A 16,180-nucleotide genomic window follows, 5' to 3' on the forward strand; every position below is an offset into this window, starting at 1 on the left:
AGTAGACGACAGAGTACAGCAACTTGCAATGGACCTGGTCTAAAAGATACACTACTACACGACCAAGGTACCCATGTACATGTCAAAATACTTCCCAAAGGTCAGTGAATACCATGATCACAACACCAGAGGGAGCTCCACAAATCATGTTAAACCCAGATTCGGCTCAAACAAGGGACTAAACACGTTTCGCAATTATGCCACATCAATGTGGAACGCCATACCCACAGCTGTAAAGGAATGTAAATCACTACCCACTTTCAAAACCACTCTCAAAGAACACCTACGGGAGACTGCAATTCGAAACTGGCCCCTGTAAATGTCCTAACCCAACCCCCTCCAATGTACAGTAAATTACCTAGTATGGTTGTCAATATTCCAATGTACAGTTTTGCTTGTACAGTTGTACAGTGCACCCTTCTGTCCGTGTCAGGGAGCAAACAAACAACCTGTCGATATTAGTCAACCTCTCCAACACTTAAGGATGTTCCTGTGGCATATGACTCTGTGGGCTACCTGCACCATATTATGACCTGCACAGTGGGACATTTCAAGCATATAGGAGGACTTTCCAGACGCGCAACTCCACACAATGCTCTGATTGGTCGTATGCTCAACGAGCCTGGTGCTCGCCGTGCGCTGCACAAACCTAAACAGCAACGTGAAAAAGGGACAATGGGCGCGTCATCACCGCTGAAGCTGGCGCACGTAGTCCACGGTAGGGATAGGGAATCATAATAACAGGGATTTGTGTGTCACGGGCGCGCCAGAGACAGCTGATAAAAGAGGCTATCGAGGGGTATTCTGTAGCTCTGCACTGGATGCTCAATTTGATGACAACAGCGCGGCATTGGTTGCAGACAGACAGGTGAAACAGTATTATCAACTGAAAAGCATTTACAGATAAAACCATAGTTTGTAATGGGTTTAACCATTTGATATGGTGCAGACTGCAACGAAATTCTGTTTGCATCTCTAGAAAACAACATGGGTTCTAGACTAACCAGGCAGAGCAGTCTGGACGATGAGAATTTCTCCAAAAAGCGACGCAAGCATCTAGATAGCACCGGAGAAAGCGACAGGGGTAACCGGGGCGGCGGGGACTTTCTGTTTGCACTGATGCTGAAATCAGACAAACTGCCCGGGGTGCTGCGGAGGACGAACCATAGCCCATACACGAGGCGAGTGGCATGGATCAAAGAGATGCAGAAGCTACTTCGTGATCGCAAGATAGAGCAGGCAACCGACGTGCTCAAATTGCTGAGGAAGGTAAGGATAAACAACAATAATCACATCATCACATACCACCTGACTGGATGCCCACTATAAATTGTTTACCAAACGACACGAACGAAAGACAATATTTCTGTTGTCCCTGGCCCCTGCTTTGATTTCACGATGCAGCCTTATTCAAAATACACCATAGGCATATAGCATCAAATACAAAATAAACAAACCAAAAAACACTGGTCATCAATGTGCATAGAGGAATTAGGCGCAGTTTCGTTTACTGCATGAGGCCTCCAGGTCAATTGCAGTCCTGCCAGTGCAGCCAGCCACAGGTGACCGCTTAGCCAGGTGCCACTGAACCAGAGACACAATACTGTCACCTAACACTAACCCACTTTGTCCTGTCTGGATGTTTGACTGGTTATCTTTTGGCAACTGTGTGGCCTCACCTTTAACAATATACATGATAGACACTAGGCCGACATAATTTTTGTTCCCATAGCAAACACATTGTGACTGACAGAAGTTGTATATTCAGAAATACTGCAACGTGGACCCCTGCTGCTAGTACTGCACATCACCTTTATTGCTTGTATTTATTGCTTGTATTTTTCTTTTCCTATTCTTATATTTCTATATTCTATTGATGTTGCTGCTGCATGAGGAACCAAGACCAAAGGGTAAACGCAGTAAAGTAAAACAGTCCTCCTGATGTGGCAATAGATAATCTGAATCCAAATCAGAAGTGCACCACTCCAGCTCCTAAAGTGTGTGTAACATTGACATTTGACTCTGAAGGACAATCTAGGCATTTATTCAATACGTTCCCTGTATTTCCTGTATCGTCCACGTGAAGCCGGAGCTCTGTAACTGCCCCTGTGTAACTGCTTCTTCTTCCTCCCCACCTCCCGCCGTCTCCTCGTCTCTCCTTTTATGGATCTCACCTCTCCCTAGGCTGTCTGATGCATCCATTAGAGCAACATGTCCACTGCCACCCCTCTGTCTGCCTCCTAATGTCTCTCTCTTCCCTCTGTAATGGACCTCTGCTGTTGTTCCAGGAGCACGTGCGTTGAGCCCCAAAGCCTGGTATTTCTAAAGGATCCCGCACATCATATATTGATCTATCAAGATTCACTTTCATGGACAGTAGTTCCACAAAGTGAAATATCCAGATAGTACTGATACTGCAATCTTGTCTTGTAAGTGGTTATGTGCGAGTAGACATACTGTGGGGCGGCTTTGGCTCAGGGGTAGAGCGGGTCGTCCAATGATCGAAGGGTTGGTGGTTCGAATCCCGCTCAAGCCCATGTCCATCCCATCGCCGTTGTGTCCTTGGGCAAGACACTTAACCTACTTGCCTCGTATGAATGTGTATGCATGTGAATGAATGTTGGTGGTGGTCGGAGGGGCCGTAGGCGATGATTATTCGCCACGCTTCAGTGAGTCTGCCTCAGGGCAGCTCTGGCTGCAATTGTAGCTTACCACCACCGGTATGACTGTGTATGAACAAATAATGGACTCTGTGAAGCGCTCTGGGTGTCATGAAGAGCACTATATAAATCCAAGCCATTATTATTATTATTATTGTATATGTTTAACTGGAATCTGCGTAAGATATGGAATATTATTCAATGTTAAAATCACAGATTTGAGAAGATGCCGTCTTCATCAAAACTATTTGTATTATAACATAATAATAGAATATGTAGCTTTAATATTACCCCCCCCCCCCCCCACACACACACACACACACACCACTCTTTTTTCATTGACCAATGTTAATTACTCTGCAAGCTTGACAGAGAACAGAGTGGAACCTGCTTAATCAAGCCGAGCAGACAAACCGTGTAGCCCAGGTAGCATGACAGCTGCATCGCAGGGGACTAGCCGCTTGCCTCTTTTAAATGAGCTCCACTTCTATTAAATAAGCCCTGGTGTATCTGCACTCTGGGTATTGCAAATTGGCAGACGTCTCAGAAACTCTATTCTGGGATCTGTCTAAATCTCACATATGAGATTAGGATTTTGAGAACCAAGCATTATAATGGTGATGGCTACTGGCTATTGAAAGCTATAGAGTGGTAGAATTTGGAGAAAGCATTCTAGGGATTACAAAGGAATTGAGTTAATTGGCATACTGGCATAATTGTGGTGATATCTCTTATTTCAAAGCAAGAATCACTTTGTTAAAGTTCAAGTTCAAGTTTCTTTATTAGTTGTCATACAGAAATACAGAATACTTTTGCATGAAATGCTTCTTTCTGTTTTGCTCCTGAGAGTATGCTAGATAAAATAACAAGATAGTATAAAATAGTATAATATAAGTATAAAATAGTAAGTCAAGTACGTAAACATGTGTAAACAAAACAAAAATGTTCAATATACATATATACACAGTATATGTACAGTCTATACAGTACAGTGTAGAAATGGTGAGGTATCGCTTAGCTTGTGGTGCCACCTTGTGGTGGTGAGGTGCAATGAGGTGCATGAGATTGATGCCAATAAATATAAAGTGTGTTAGTGTCTAAAGTAGGGATGCACGATAATTATCGGGCCGATAATTATCGGGCCGATATCAGCAATTATGACGTCATCCCGATAAACTCGATAACGTTATTGATAGCTCCGATAACATATAATACATTTTTTGGTTAAAAGAAATCCGGTGTGGGTGGATTTGGATGAAGGGCGCTTGTTTTTATTATAGCCTCCTCCCGTTTTGCCAGTACTGTGGTAAAACTGATAGCGTGTGGTTTAGGAACGGGGAGTTTTTCACAAATCGAGCGCTCCCTTTCTTGGCTGTGACGTAGTCACGTTACATTCGGAGACAGACAGTCGATCTGCCAATTACGTCCCACGGCTTGCACCCACCTCTTCTTCTTACCACCAATCAGAAGCTCTCGTTCGTTTATTTACCTCCGGATTGTCAGCCATTACTCTACTCGGAGCTAACGTTATCTCCCCGCCAGCCACATTGACAAGTACCAGCGCTTATACATTACTGGCGTTGTCAGCATCGACTTTAGTAAAATAGACCCAGACTTTTGAACATTTCGTTCTCTCCGCCATTATGAGAGCAGAGCTGTCTGTACTGAGTCGGCAGCGCAGCACCCGTGTGAGTGTGTGTGTGTGTGTGAGTGAGTGTGTGTGTGTGTGGGAGGGAGCCCGCTCGCAGGGAGAGACAGAGGCAGGAGAGATAATAGACAACGGCCAACAAGATTAGTTTGCGACGTTTAAATTCCTCAAAAAAAACCTCCATAATTTCTCGAGTACCGATAGCAGTACCGATGACGTCGGAGCTTATAAATACTAAAAAAAAAAAAAAAAAATTGATAAAAAAAAATATATATATATATATATATATAGTTAAAAAAAATATTATAATACAATAAATATCGGGTATCGGTATCGGCTTGAGGAGCATAAAGTTATCGGTGTCAAAAAATCAATATCGTGCATCCCTAGTCTAAAGTGGGTGCTACAGTGTGTTGTTTATTTAAAGTGCGTGTGGATGTGTGTGCTGTGGTGTATTTGATGATCTGTTATTGTTCATTGTTCATTGTTCATTGAGCATCCTGATGGCCTGGGGATAGAAGCTCCTTCTGAGTCTCTCTGTGCTTGCCATGAGACTCCGGTATCGCTTGCCTGACCGCAGCAGTTCAAAGAGGCAGTTGTTTGGGTGGCTGGGGTCTTTGATTATTCTCTTAGCCTTACCCATACAGCGCTTGTTGTAAATGTCTTGGAGAGTGGGAAGCCCCCCTCCAATTGTGCGTTCGGCTGAACGGGCCACTCTCTGTAGTCTGCTTTGTATCTACTGTGTTTATACTTGCCCTTGTTAAAAGGGCATGCTCTGATGTGTATTTGCCAGCCTCCCACTCACACTGTCTGTTGTGTGTGTGTGTGTGTGTGGGGACATGCATCCGTCTGTCTAAGACTTTCTTCTCTCATTACAGCTTTATGTTCTGTATGTGTGCTTCAACCTGGCATCACAGAGTTTGCCTCATTAGGATCTGGTTGACTGAAGGTGTAGACTCACAACTAGACATGCAATGAAAGCAGATGGGGGGGGGGGGGGGGCATCGCTCAGTGCAATTTATCCACAAGGCACCTTAGCTGACTGTTCATTCTCTCTCTAGATTTTAAAGGTTATCTCTGCAATCTTCTCTAATTGGTTGCTTTGATTTGTGACTTATTACAGACTATACATTTAACTGGAAGAATCTGTTACAGCAGCTGTCTGTTCTGCCCCATTTAGACATGTATTTATTGCGAGTACAGTAGGGTTGCCGTGGTGATGTGACATTTTTACCATGAATAATAAACTCTTGACAACACTGGTATTACCAGTGACACCGGACATTTTACAAAATTACGCTCAATATCTTACTTTGATCTTTGATAAACCTTATGCTGCTACATTGATCCACTGTGTCTGTCCATCTACGTCTGTTTTTAATTCATTTCAATGACTAGTATCCACAGACAGAGTTGACATGTTATGTATTCTCTAATTAAAATATAAATGGACAGTAATACCTTTCTATCCGTTCATTGATGGATCAATGTAGCTGCAGCCTTATTTAGTGCATCACGCAAACATACTGTTGCTGGTCTGGACTGGTCCTCAGCTTCTCTTCAATCATCTCTAGAGCCTCCTTTCTCACCTTCAGGCGAAGTGAAATCTACTCTAAATGAAAGTGAAACTTAAGCTACTCTGTACAGATGGTCTTAATCGCATTTACTGAAAATGTAACCTTTTCAAATGCCACTGTTTGTTATTTATGACGGATGTGAATACTTGGTGATAAAAGGGTTTTGAGTGCCAACGACAAGATATCTCGTTTGTTCATGCCAACCGTTGAGTGCCAGAGAGACGAGAGATCTAGTTTTTTTTTTTTTAAACTTTGGCCATTCCCCTGGCTCTTTTTAGCGTTTATCGCATTTACTCTGGTCAAGAATGACCGACAGAAACAGGCTGAAGGGGTACAGATGGGGGGGAAGACACTCTGGGAAAGGCACGGCTGCAGTCCGGGATTCGAACTCGCTAAACCCCAGATCCGTGACGAGCACGGTTGTCCCCGGCGCCGAAATAGCGCTCGAGGTACGTGGTGAGCTACTGGAGCTCCCCCCAGAGAGATCTCGTTTTTGATCGTTTTATTTTTTATTAGCGATTTCCATTCATATTTCATCAATCTAGCCTCCCGTTACCACTGGAACTCTCTCTGAGCTCCATTGGGAAAATACCGCCCCCTATCTTCTCTCCCTGTGGTACTGCACCCCTTTGGATTAGACTGAATGAAACGCATGGGGGGGGGGGAATCCTGCTTCCTCATTTGACTTCTCAGGCAAGTCACCCGAGACGATTGGATCCATTGTGGAGCCACCCAGCGTTGGATCAATAAACGCGATCGATATTTGGAATGGCGATCAGGAATTTGAATAATCTTTTTGGAGAACATCTGATCTGAGGTAAGGAATCTATTTTACCAGTCTTAGGATAATCAGAACTTTTTTCACAGAGATATCAACGTGGGCCCTATGTGCGTGTGTGTGTGCTGATCAGGAAATAAGATAATCGATTTTTCAGCCCGCTTCTATAGCGTGCATAAGACTTATGCACGCTATAGAAGCGGGCTGAATAAATCTAGCGTTTATTTAAAAACTATTTATAAATAGGCAGAAAAATTACAAAATGTTTTGTATATTCCAGTAAAGGGCGATTATCACAGAATCTTCAAAAAATTTCGGGAACTTTCATAAAACGAGCGTTTTTCAAAATGGTATAAAAAACGGAAATGAACCGATTTAAAAAAAAAAAAAAAAAAAAAAAAAAAAATCCGTTTCGACAAAGTTGACTGCAAACAAGTCATTGATAAGCGACGGTCATATTATACACATAGCCATAATTTAAGATGTAGTTTATGCTTTCGCAAATATGAGAGCTCTATCATTGAAGTGGGCATTGGCACGCAACAGGGTTCTGGGGCACCGGAGCTCCGGCACGGAAAGTGTTAAGGCTGTCAATCTATAAAAATATTTAATCTGATTAATCGTATGATTGTCCATAGTTAATCACGATTAATCGCAAATTAATTGCATATTTTTTATCTGTTCTAAATCTACCTTAAACGGATGTTTTTCAAGTTTTAATACTCTTATCAACTTGAGAGTCAACAAATGCTTGCTTTATGCAGCAATTTAACACAAAAGGATGACCCTCATGCATTGCAAATTTGCATCAAATTCAAAACAGAGTGATGCACAAAATAACTTAAAAGAAAATAATAGTTTAAAACAATGAATAAAGTGTGCATGAAAGGGGAAAGAAAACATTAGGAACTTGTTACATTCACCCACACAAGGGCTGAGGACTCACCCCCCCGCCCCCCCCTCTCTCTCTCACACACACACTCCCAGCTCCCTTTCTCTCTCGCCCCTTCCTCATCTTTCACCTCTCTCTCTCTCTCTTTCATACACATACACACACACACACACACACACTTTGAGTCAGAAACAAACATAGTATCAATGAGAGTATCAATAATACACCTGAGTGAAGTCTAGAAAAAAAAAAAATATATATATATATATACCGTAATTCCTCTAATAGTAACCCCGGCTTGTATTTGTTTCAACAGTAGCGGATACCAGGCTTGTATTAGGAGGAGGCATGTATAAGAGAGAGGCCTATATTTCTAATTTTCAAACCGATCATAATGAATAAATCAACATTTTGTGTCAGTTTGAACCCAGTAAAATGTACTGGGTTCATTTATTGAAACCAAGTACTGTATGAAATACGGTAGTAAACAGTGCAATTACAGGTGGCCAAAAAAAGTTAAATAAAGTAAAATAGTGCAATCACAATACTGATATAATAATAATAATAACTTCATTTTATACAATTCTGAGGTAGGCTTACTCTCTTGGTAAACATTAACACCATACCATTATATGGTATTTACTGCACAGCCAGGCCAGCATATAACAACAATAACAAAATATATTGCCTATGGTAAATCCGTTGAGGGAAATACCGTAATTCCTCTAATATACATGAGACCCGGTTTTTTATTGAATACCGGTTACTATTAGAGGAATTACGGTATATATATATGTAAACGCTAATCTTGCGTTTAAAAAAATGTGTGGCATTAAAAGAATTGTGCGTTAACACGTTAATAACACGTTAACGTTGACAGCCTTCGTTTTTATATGTGGTTACAATCATTTTGTTTTTCAAAACAACATACAAAATTGGGATGTATCAGTCAGTAGAGGTGCATATTATATGGCATTGCATGCTAGCCTGAGTCTGATTCACAGGAGTGTGATTATATATGCCAAAGGGAAAAGTCTTTGCCTGAAGCAGCATGCTTCATTTTAGAGTCCCCCTGCACTTCACTTTCCAAGATAAAAGCGCCTGTAGACTGAATAACTTTTACTCCAGATTTGATGAAAATAACACAGAGCGTCCTGTTTTTACTCCTTCCAACCCCAGTGACTTGTCTGGGCTGACTGTCACAGAACATGAGGTGCGCAAGGTCCTGTCCAGTACTAAGGCTAGGAAAGCCACTGGCCCGGACGGCACTCCTCCCAGTGCCGTCAGACTCTGCTCTGAGCAGCTCGCCCCTGTGCTCACAGACCTTTTTAATATGTCACTGGAGCGCCGCCTTGTTCCAAGGAGCTTCAAGGAATCTACTATCATTCCGGTTCCCAAGAAATCACCTGTGACTTGTCTTAATGATTACAGACCTATTGCTCTAACCTCAGTTTTAATGAAATGTTTAGAACGGCTAGTGCTGAATTATATAAAAGGTCAGATTCTAGCGTCCTATTCTATGTTTCAAGTTCAAGTTTCAAGTTTCTTTAATAGTTGTCATACAGAAGTACAGAATACTTTTATACAAAAATAACAAAATGCTTCTTACTGTTACGCTCCAGAGACTGTGCTTAGACAAGATAAGTATGAAATAAAATAAAGTAGCATGTAAAAAGAAGTAAAAATAGAGATCACAGTGTTCAGTATAGACATATGTACAATGTTCGATGCAGACTAGAAGTGACTGAGTTACCATACAATATACTATGCAATATACTAATATACAATACTATATAGTGCAAAGCAGAAATGGGATGAGGTACAATTTACACTTACAGTAAGGTGTACGAGTTGTAGTGCAAATCCTTTACCAATAAATATAAAGTGTGTTTAGGTGATCTAAAGTGTGGAGAGTGGGTGCTGCAGTGTGTTTGTTTAAAGTGCGTGTGGATGTGTGTGCTGTGTGCATTTGATGGTTGTTGCATAGTGTTTATTGTTCGTTGAGCAGCCTGATGGCCTGGGGATAGAAGCTTCTTCTGAGTCTTTCTGTGCTCGCCTTGAGACTCCGGTATCGCTTGCCTGACCGCAGCAGTTCAAAGAGGCAGTTGTTCGGGTGGCTGGAGTCCTTGATGATTCTCTTAGCCTTGCCCCTGCACCGCTTGTTGTAAATGTTCTGGAGGGTGGGAAACCCCCCTCCAATTGTGCGTTCCGCTGAACGTGTCACTCTTTGTAGTCTGCTACGGTCTTGTGATGTGATGATTTCGATCACAGATTTTTGAAATATTGATATCAAAGACGCTGTCCAGCGTCAACGGCAGAATGAGCATGGCGGGGAATGACGTGTTTCAGCGTCAACGGCGATTAAAGGGTTAAATGCCTCCCGTGAGCCATTTAGCCAATGTAGCATTTATTTTTCAGCAAAGAAAGTGCAATAAAAGTGCAATAAACAAAACGGATACATTCACTGTGTTCTGCCTCTCATTTGTTGATGAAACAAAACTAACATCAACACAATTGACCACCAAGAGCGGAGTTTAGTCTCACAAAAAGATCGTCGCAGATTTTGTTAGCTTACGTGCTAACGTGATTGGGATATGCCAGTATAACAGTATAGCATTGTGGCTAGCAGCGAAGTTTGTTAGCTTACGTGCTAACGTGATTGGTATATGCCATTATAACAGTATAGCATTGTGGCTTGCAGCTTGGTAATGTTAATGCTAGCAGAATGAATGGATGTAAACTTTATTTAACAGATTGCAGAATGGGTACAATACGGCTCAATACAAACAATTGTTAAGGGAATGCAGACTGTTGTAGCTTGGACTGGGCTCCTTATAACAATAACTTGACAACACATGATAGCCGCAGCTACTTGGGACAGCTCTGCTGTAAACACTGGAAATAACCGTGCAGGTCTCTACTGCGCATGGGCATTGGGCAACAACGGCTCCGTATCCGGCTCACGCAGATTACATGGCACCATTGTCTGCGAGTTTTGGCGAGTATCCAAAACGGAAACACCTTTTCAGCGTTACCAGTAGGACAACGCGTTTTCCTGCCAAAACTGCGTTTCTTTTTAACTTGGACAGCAAACATAATCATTCAGCAACAAAAACGTTGCTGTATCCCCCAGTGTAACCATGGCCTCAGGCATCAGGGTCGGTGAAAGGGAGCACAAAATTACTCTTTACGCAGACGACGTACTAATCTTCATATCCAAACCCGACTCTTCTATTCCCTGTCTAACCCGGATGATTTCCACATTTGGAACCTTCTCGGGGTACAAAATTAACTTCACCAAATCCGAAGCAATGCCACTTGGGATGCTGAAATCCATTCCGATCCTGCCTAAACCCTTCCCATTTCGCTGGTCACCCTCCGGTTTTGTATACCTAGGAGTGTTTATAACACCTACTTTTGATAAACTATTCAAGGCCAACTTCCCCCCTCTCTTAGACACTATAAGGGCAGACTTAATTAGATGGGCCCCCTTACCAATCTCCTGCCTGAGTAGGATAGCTCTAGTTAAGATGAATGTACTCCCCTAGACTGTTATATATATAATAAGGTTATCAAGGTCCTAGAAGGCTGGCTAAGCTCGTTCATCTGGAATGGGAAGAAACCACGTCTGAAAATGGCCAAATTACAGATGGATAGTGTTGATGGGGGTCTGGACCTGCCTAATATAAGACATTACCAACTAGCAGCGCACCTTAGGGTGCTTGTTGGCTGGCTTAAACTAGACCCACTCGCAATCTGGCTAGACATTGAATCTTCACAATCTAAATCCCCCCTGTGGAACCTACTATTTATCAAAGACTTTAAGTCTGTTAGGAAACTATGTTCCAACCCCATCACGCTATGCTCAATCAAGGCCTGGAGGTCCGTCCGTAAGGTGGAGGACCAAGCTAAGTTAACTTCTCCTCTTACCCCGATCGTAGGCAACCCTGACTTTAAGCCGGGCCATATTGGCGGTGGCTTCAGGATCTGGCATACGCAGGGCATAACCAATCTTGGTGATTTATTTGATGGCCAGACCTTGATGTCCTTCTTACAGCTTCAGCAGCGCTATGGCTTACTGAAAACGGAATTTTTCAAATATTTACAAATTAGATAGTTTATCACTAAGGACACCTCACTTTTAACCAATAGCTCCACCTCGCAGGGAAAAAAGGCTTCTCCTTACAGCTCTCCAAAAGACAAATCTCTATTTTCTATAGTACGCTAAATCTCAATTAATCTTTATCCTCCCTTGTCACCAAACAGTCTTGGAAGAAAGATTTAGACACACAGATTACGGACGAGGACTGGCAGGAAACGTGAATTTATGCAAAGAAAATTTCGGTTTGCAACCGCACCAAATCTATTCAATTCAGAATCTTACACCGCATACATATAACCCCTGCCCTCAAAAGTAAAATGGATGCCAATGCGTCCCCACTCTGCTTTAAATTCAAGATAGAGATTAGAAACCATATCCACTGCTTTTGGTCCTGTGTAAAGCTTCAGAGCTATTGGTTTGACATTGTGGAGGAACTTTCTGACATATTCCAGATCCCCATCGAACTGGATCCCCTATGCCTTTTACTCGGTCTCCCAGATGTCCACATTGTTAACTTCAAACACAGGAGATTGTTCAACTTGCTGACATTTGCTGCTAGAAAAAACATTATTTTATTCTGGATCAAGGACGAGGTCCCATCAAAGAGGTCATGGCACAATATTATTATGGACTGCATTCCCTGTGAATACATCACGTGCACGTTACATTCTAAACTGGACACTTTCTATGAAATATGAGACCCATATCTGTCTCGTATCGGACCTGCACTGTCTGCCACTGTACTCGGTGGGTTTCCCCACTACCCATAGCCTCCCTATAGATCACTACTGCCTTGTTTTATCTGTGCTTTGTGTCGTTGCAGAGGGTATTATAATGTATGTGAAAGTACATGCATGTACAGTACACGCACAGTCGCATACGCACACACACACACACACACACACAGAATACACATGCACTCACACACATATAAAACATGCACACATAAAACACACAGGCATACTAAACACACACATAAAACACACACATAGGTCGACACACACACACACACACACATATATAAAACACTATACACACATGCACACACACGCAATCTATCTTAGTCCAATGGGTCCTAACACTGGCCAGGAGCCGACTCCTTAAACGCCACTCTTGCTGTATGTTTTATAGGGATGGGAATTGATAAGATTTTATCGATAAGATTCCATTATCGATTCTGCTTATCGATCCGATTCTTTATCGGTTCCTTTATCGATCCCTGATAAATTTATAATTTAAATAAATAAATTGGAAATGCAACAGAACTAAGGTTACGTTTAGACGGAGAGAGTCTGAACAGAAACCGCAAAAGTCGTCTTGCGGTCTCACTTTTAATTTTGCGTTTAGACTAGCGTTTTGGGACGGAATTCTGCGTGCATACGAGGCTGTAACGACTCGAGACGACGGAGCCCCGCTGTCACACGATTGGCGCATATGTCACATGACGTGCTGTGAAGACCCGCCCTACTCTGCCTCTGATTCGCAGACTGTGGGTGGGGGAATGTGATTGGACCAAAGCAGAGTCACTCACAGACAGTGGGTCCAGTCACTAATAGTTGTGATAGCCGCGGGACAGATTCTTGTGTATTTAAAAGTACTGCCAATGTAGCCTTCAGGTGATCGCCATGGATAGAATCAGACATGCTTTGTTTACGCTTCTAGGCTACTGGCGCATGTCTGTGATGTAAGCAGTACGCGCGACGAGAGCCTTGACAACCCTTTCGTCATCGTTTTATGCGGTTTAGATGAGAGCGCGAAGGTTTATCGTTTCTAGGAATTCCACCCTGGAAGGTGGTCTCACTTTTTTACGGTTTCACCCCGTAAAAACGCCGTTTCCGTATAAACGAAAGGCACATCCGGAAAAATATTTTTGCGGATTCACCTACTAGCATTTCCGTCTAAAGGTAGTTAGAATAACAACATGCAACTTGACATTTCTGATTGTCATTTATTGTTGAGCCCCCATGTCAGAAAAATACAAAAAATGTAAAAAAAAAAAAATTAACTATAGCCTACACTTAAATAAAATAATGTATTTGAGATTCTCTTAAAAAAATAATATTTTTTGAATTTTTGTATTCTTAAACTAATTTAATCTATTGAATAACGACCTGTTGAATGTAACTACAGTTCAATGTCTTAAACTAATTTAATCTATTGAACCGTAGTTGCATTCAACAGGTCGTTATTCCTCTGACTTCTCTGTCTCTGGTCTTTCAAAGACCAGCACACACACACACACACACACACACACACACAGAGCTCCCTCCCCGGTCCCCGCTCGCCCCTGTCCTGTAAGGTATTGGCTCGTGTTGCTACACGGACATGTTTGTATGTTGCACGGTACTTTCTGACTTACCTACTAGTAAACAGTCAACCCTCTGTCTCTTATTATATGTGAACTAAAGAGTACAAGGTTTACACAACAAGGGCGGTCAGGTGGCGTAGCGGAGATTGCACTCGTCACCAATGCAAGAGGCTGCGGTCTCGACTCCCGGAGTCAGCATTGCCTTGGCTTGGGCTGATCGCTATACTAACCCGTTTGGCTGAGTTAGGGGGAGGGAAGTCACGGGTGGGGATCTGCCGTTGTGGACAGCGACGCCTACAGGTCAGGTCTGGGCGCTTGCTCAGTGGAGGCAGGACTTGATGAAGGCAGCGTGACCTCCCACGCGTTACACTTCACCAATGAGAGTCCTCGCTGCCAGGTGAAAAAAGAGGCACTGGCTGTCGCCGCGCGTATCGGAGGAAGCGTGCGGAGGACTTCAGGTTTCCCTTGTACCAACCAATTGGAGAACATGCGAACAACAAACAGGTAGGGGGGGGGGGGGGAATTGGCACAAAGACTAAAATTGGGACGGGGAGAAAACAACAGAGAACAAATCGGAGAAAGAGGATAAAAAAAATTTAAAATAAAAAGGTTTACACAACAGCCCCCACCCCTTATTTTTGTATTTGTACCTGTACTACCTGCTGTCAGCTGTTATCTCTCTCTGTGTGTCTGTATGAGCTTGATTAGCTAGCGTTATCTCCGTGGCTGTTAGGTTGCCCCGAATTAAATTAATGACTCGGTTCTAAAGCATTCGAGTAGTTTTCAATCACTGCACTTAGAAACAGTCAAACAGCGGGAGCATTTCGGGAGCAATTTAGAGCCCTTAAGGAATCAAATAGTCTGCCATGGCTACATGCGTGGCGCTAACGTTATTGTTTTGAAATGCGCAACTGTCAGAAAAACCTGGCAGCGATAAGAGGAATCGATAGTCACGGAGGCATGCGATTCCAGGATTCGGACAATTAGGAACCGGCTCCCAACGGGAACCGGTTTTCGATTCCCATCCCTAATGTTTTATATATAATATATGTACTTGAGCCATATTCTTGCTTGTTTGTCTCTTGTCATGTCTGTGTTAATGAATTTGTCTATATTCAGTTTTTATTATTTGCACTGTCATTACTGTTGTCTTGTTCTGTGTATGAAAGAAAAAGAAAAGAAAAACATTTATAAAAAAAGAAAAAAAAGAGCGCCCACCGAGCTCGGCGAGGGTTCAGGGGGCGTTTGGCCTCCTGGATGTAAGCGATATTTTGGTGGTCTGTCCAAACCACAAATGGATGCTCTGACCCCTCCAGCCAGTGATGCCACTCTTCTAAGACTAATTTCACCGCTAAGAGCTCCTTGTTACCCACGTCATAATTTCTCTCGGCCAGCAGGAGTCGCCGAGAGAAGAATGCACATGGCTGCAGCTTCTGGTCGTGAGGAGATTGTTGCGATAACACTGCCCCAACCCCTACATCTGAGGCGTCCACCTTAATGATAAAAGGCAGGGATGGGTCTAGATGAATGATAGGTGGGTGCAGTGGTGAACCTTCTCTTGAGCTCCGTGAAGGCCTCTTCAGCCTGCTGGGACCACCTAAATCGAGGGGAGGTTCCCTTAGTCCAGTGCTTCTCAAACTTTTTCTGTCAGGCCCCCCTTTGGCGGACCAAAATATTTTGGCCCCCCCCCCCCCTCGCCCCAACAAAATAGTCATGAAATGGGCCATGTTTAAATTTATTGAAATAACACAAATATCGTGACCTTTCAAATTGACAACACCTTCCCCTTCCCCTGTTTTTGACATATTTGCAAAACAGCAGATCTTCACTCAGTGACTGGGAATTTACAAAGCGAACATAGGAAATAAGCAAACAGTCTTTATTGCTGTCAGTCTTTGACAAGGCAACACGCATGTCATCCTCAAGGCTCAACTTGGCCCTATATTTTGTTTTCAGAGGTGTCATGGATGAAAAGCCAGCTTCACACAGATATGTGGTGCTGAATGGTATCAACACCTTAACTGCTGCATCATGAGATACTTGGTACTCAGCACCACACTCTGAAACTAGCTATCCAGGTGGTATCGGATGAGATTTCAATGAGTTCTTCCAAGAGTTTGGATGGAGATGTGTCAGGAAGCTTTGTCTCAATGTTGTCTGTATTTTTTTTTTATCAAGAGTAACTGATCCTTTTCTGTGTTTTATTAAATAATGA

At 42.8% G+C, this 16,180-nt stretch overlaps 1 protein-coding gene across 1 annotated transcript in view; it reads left to right on the forward strand.

Moving 5' to 3' along the window:
* Positions 1-987: 987 nt before the first annotated feature.
* The window catches only part of lrrc75ba (leucine rich repeat containing 75Ba), a gene marked incomplete at its 5' end in the record, with an annotated part of 33,052 nt that continues 17,859 nt past the window's right edge, over positions 988-16,180 (forward strand). The window contains one exon of the mRNA XM_084315616.1: positions 988-1,269. Coding sequence (XP_084171742.1) covers positions 988-1,269 — 282 coding nt within the window. The remainder of the gene's footprint in view (positions 1,270-16,180) is intronic.

Source organism: Notolepis coatsorum (genome assembly GCF_963971535.1).
Source record: "Notolepis coatsorum genome assembly, chromosome: 1".
NCBI lineage: Eukaryota > Metazoa > Chordata > Actinopteri > Aulopiformes > Paralepididae > Notolepis > Notolepis coatsorum.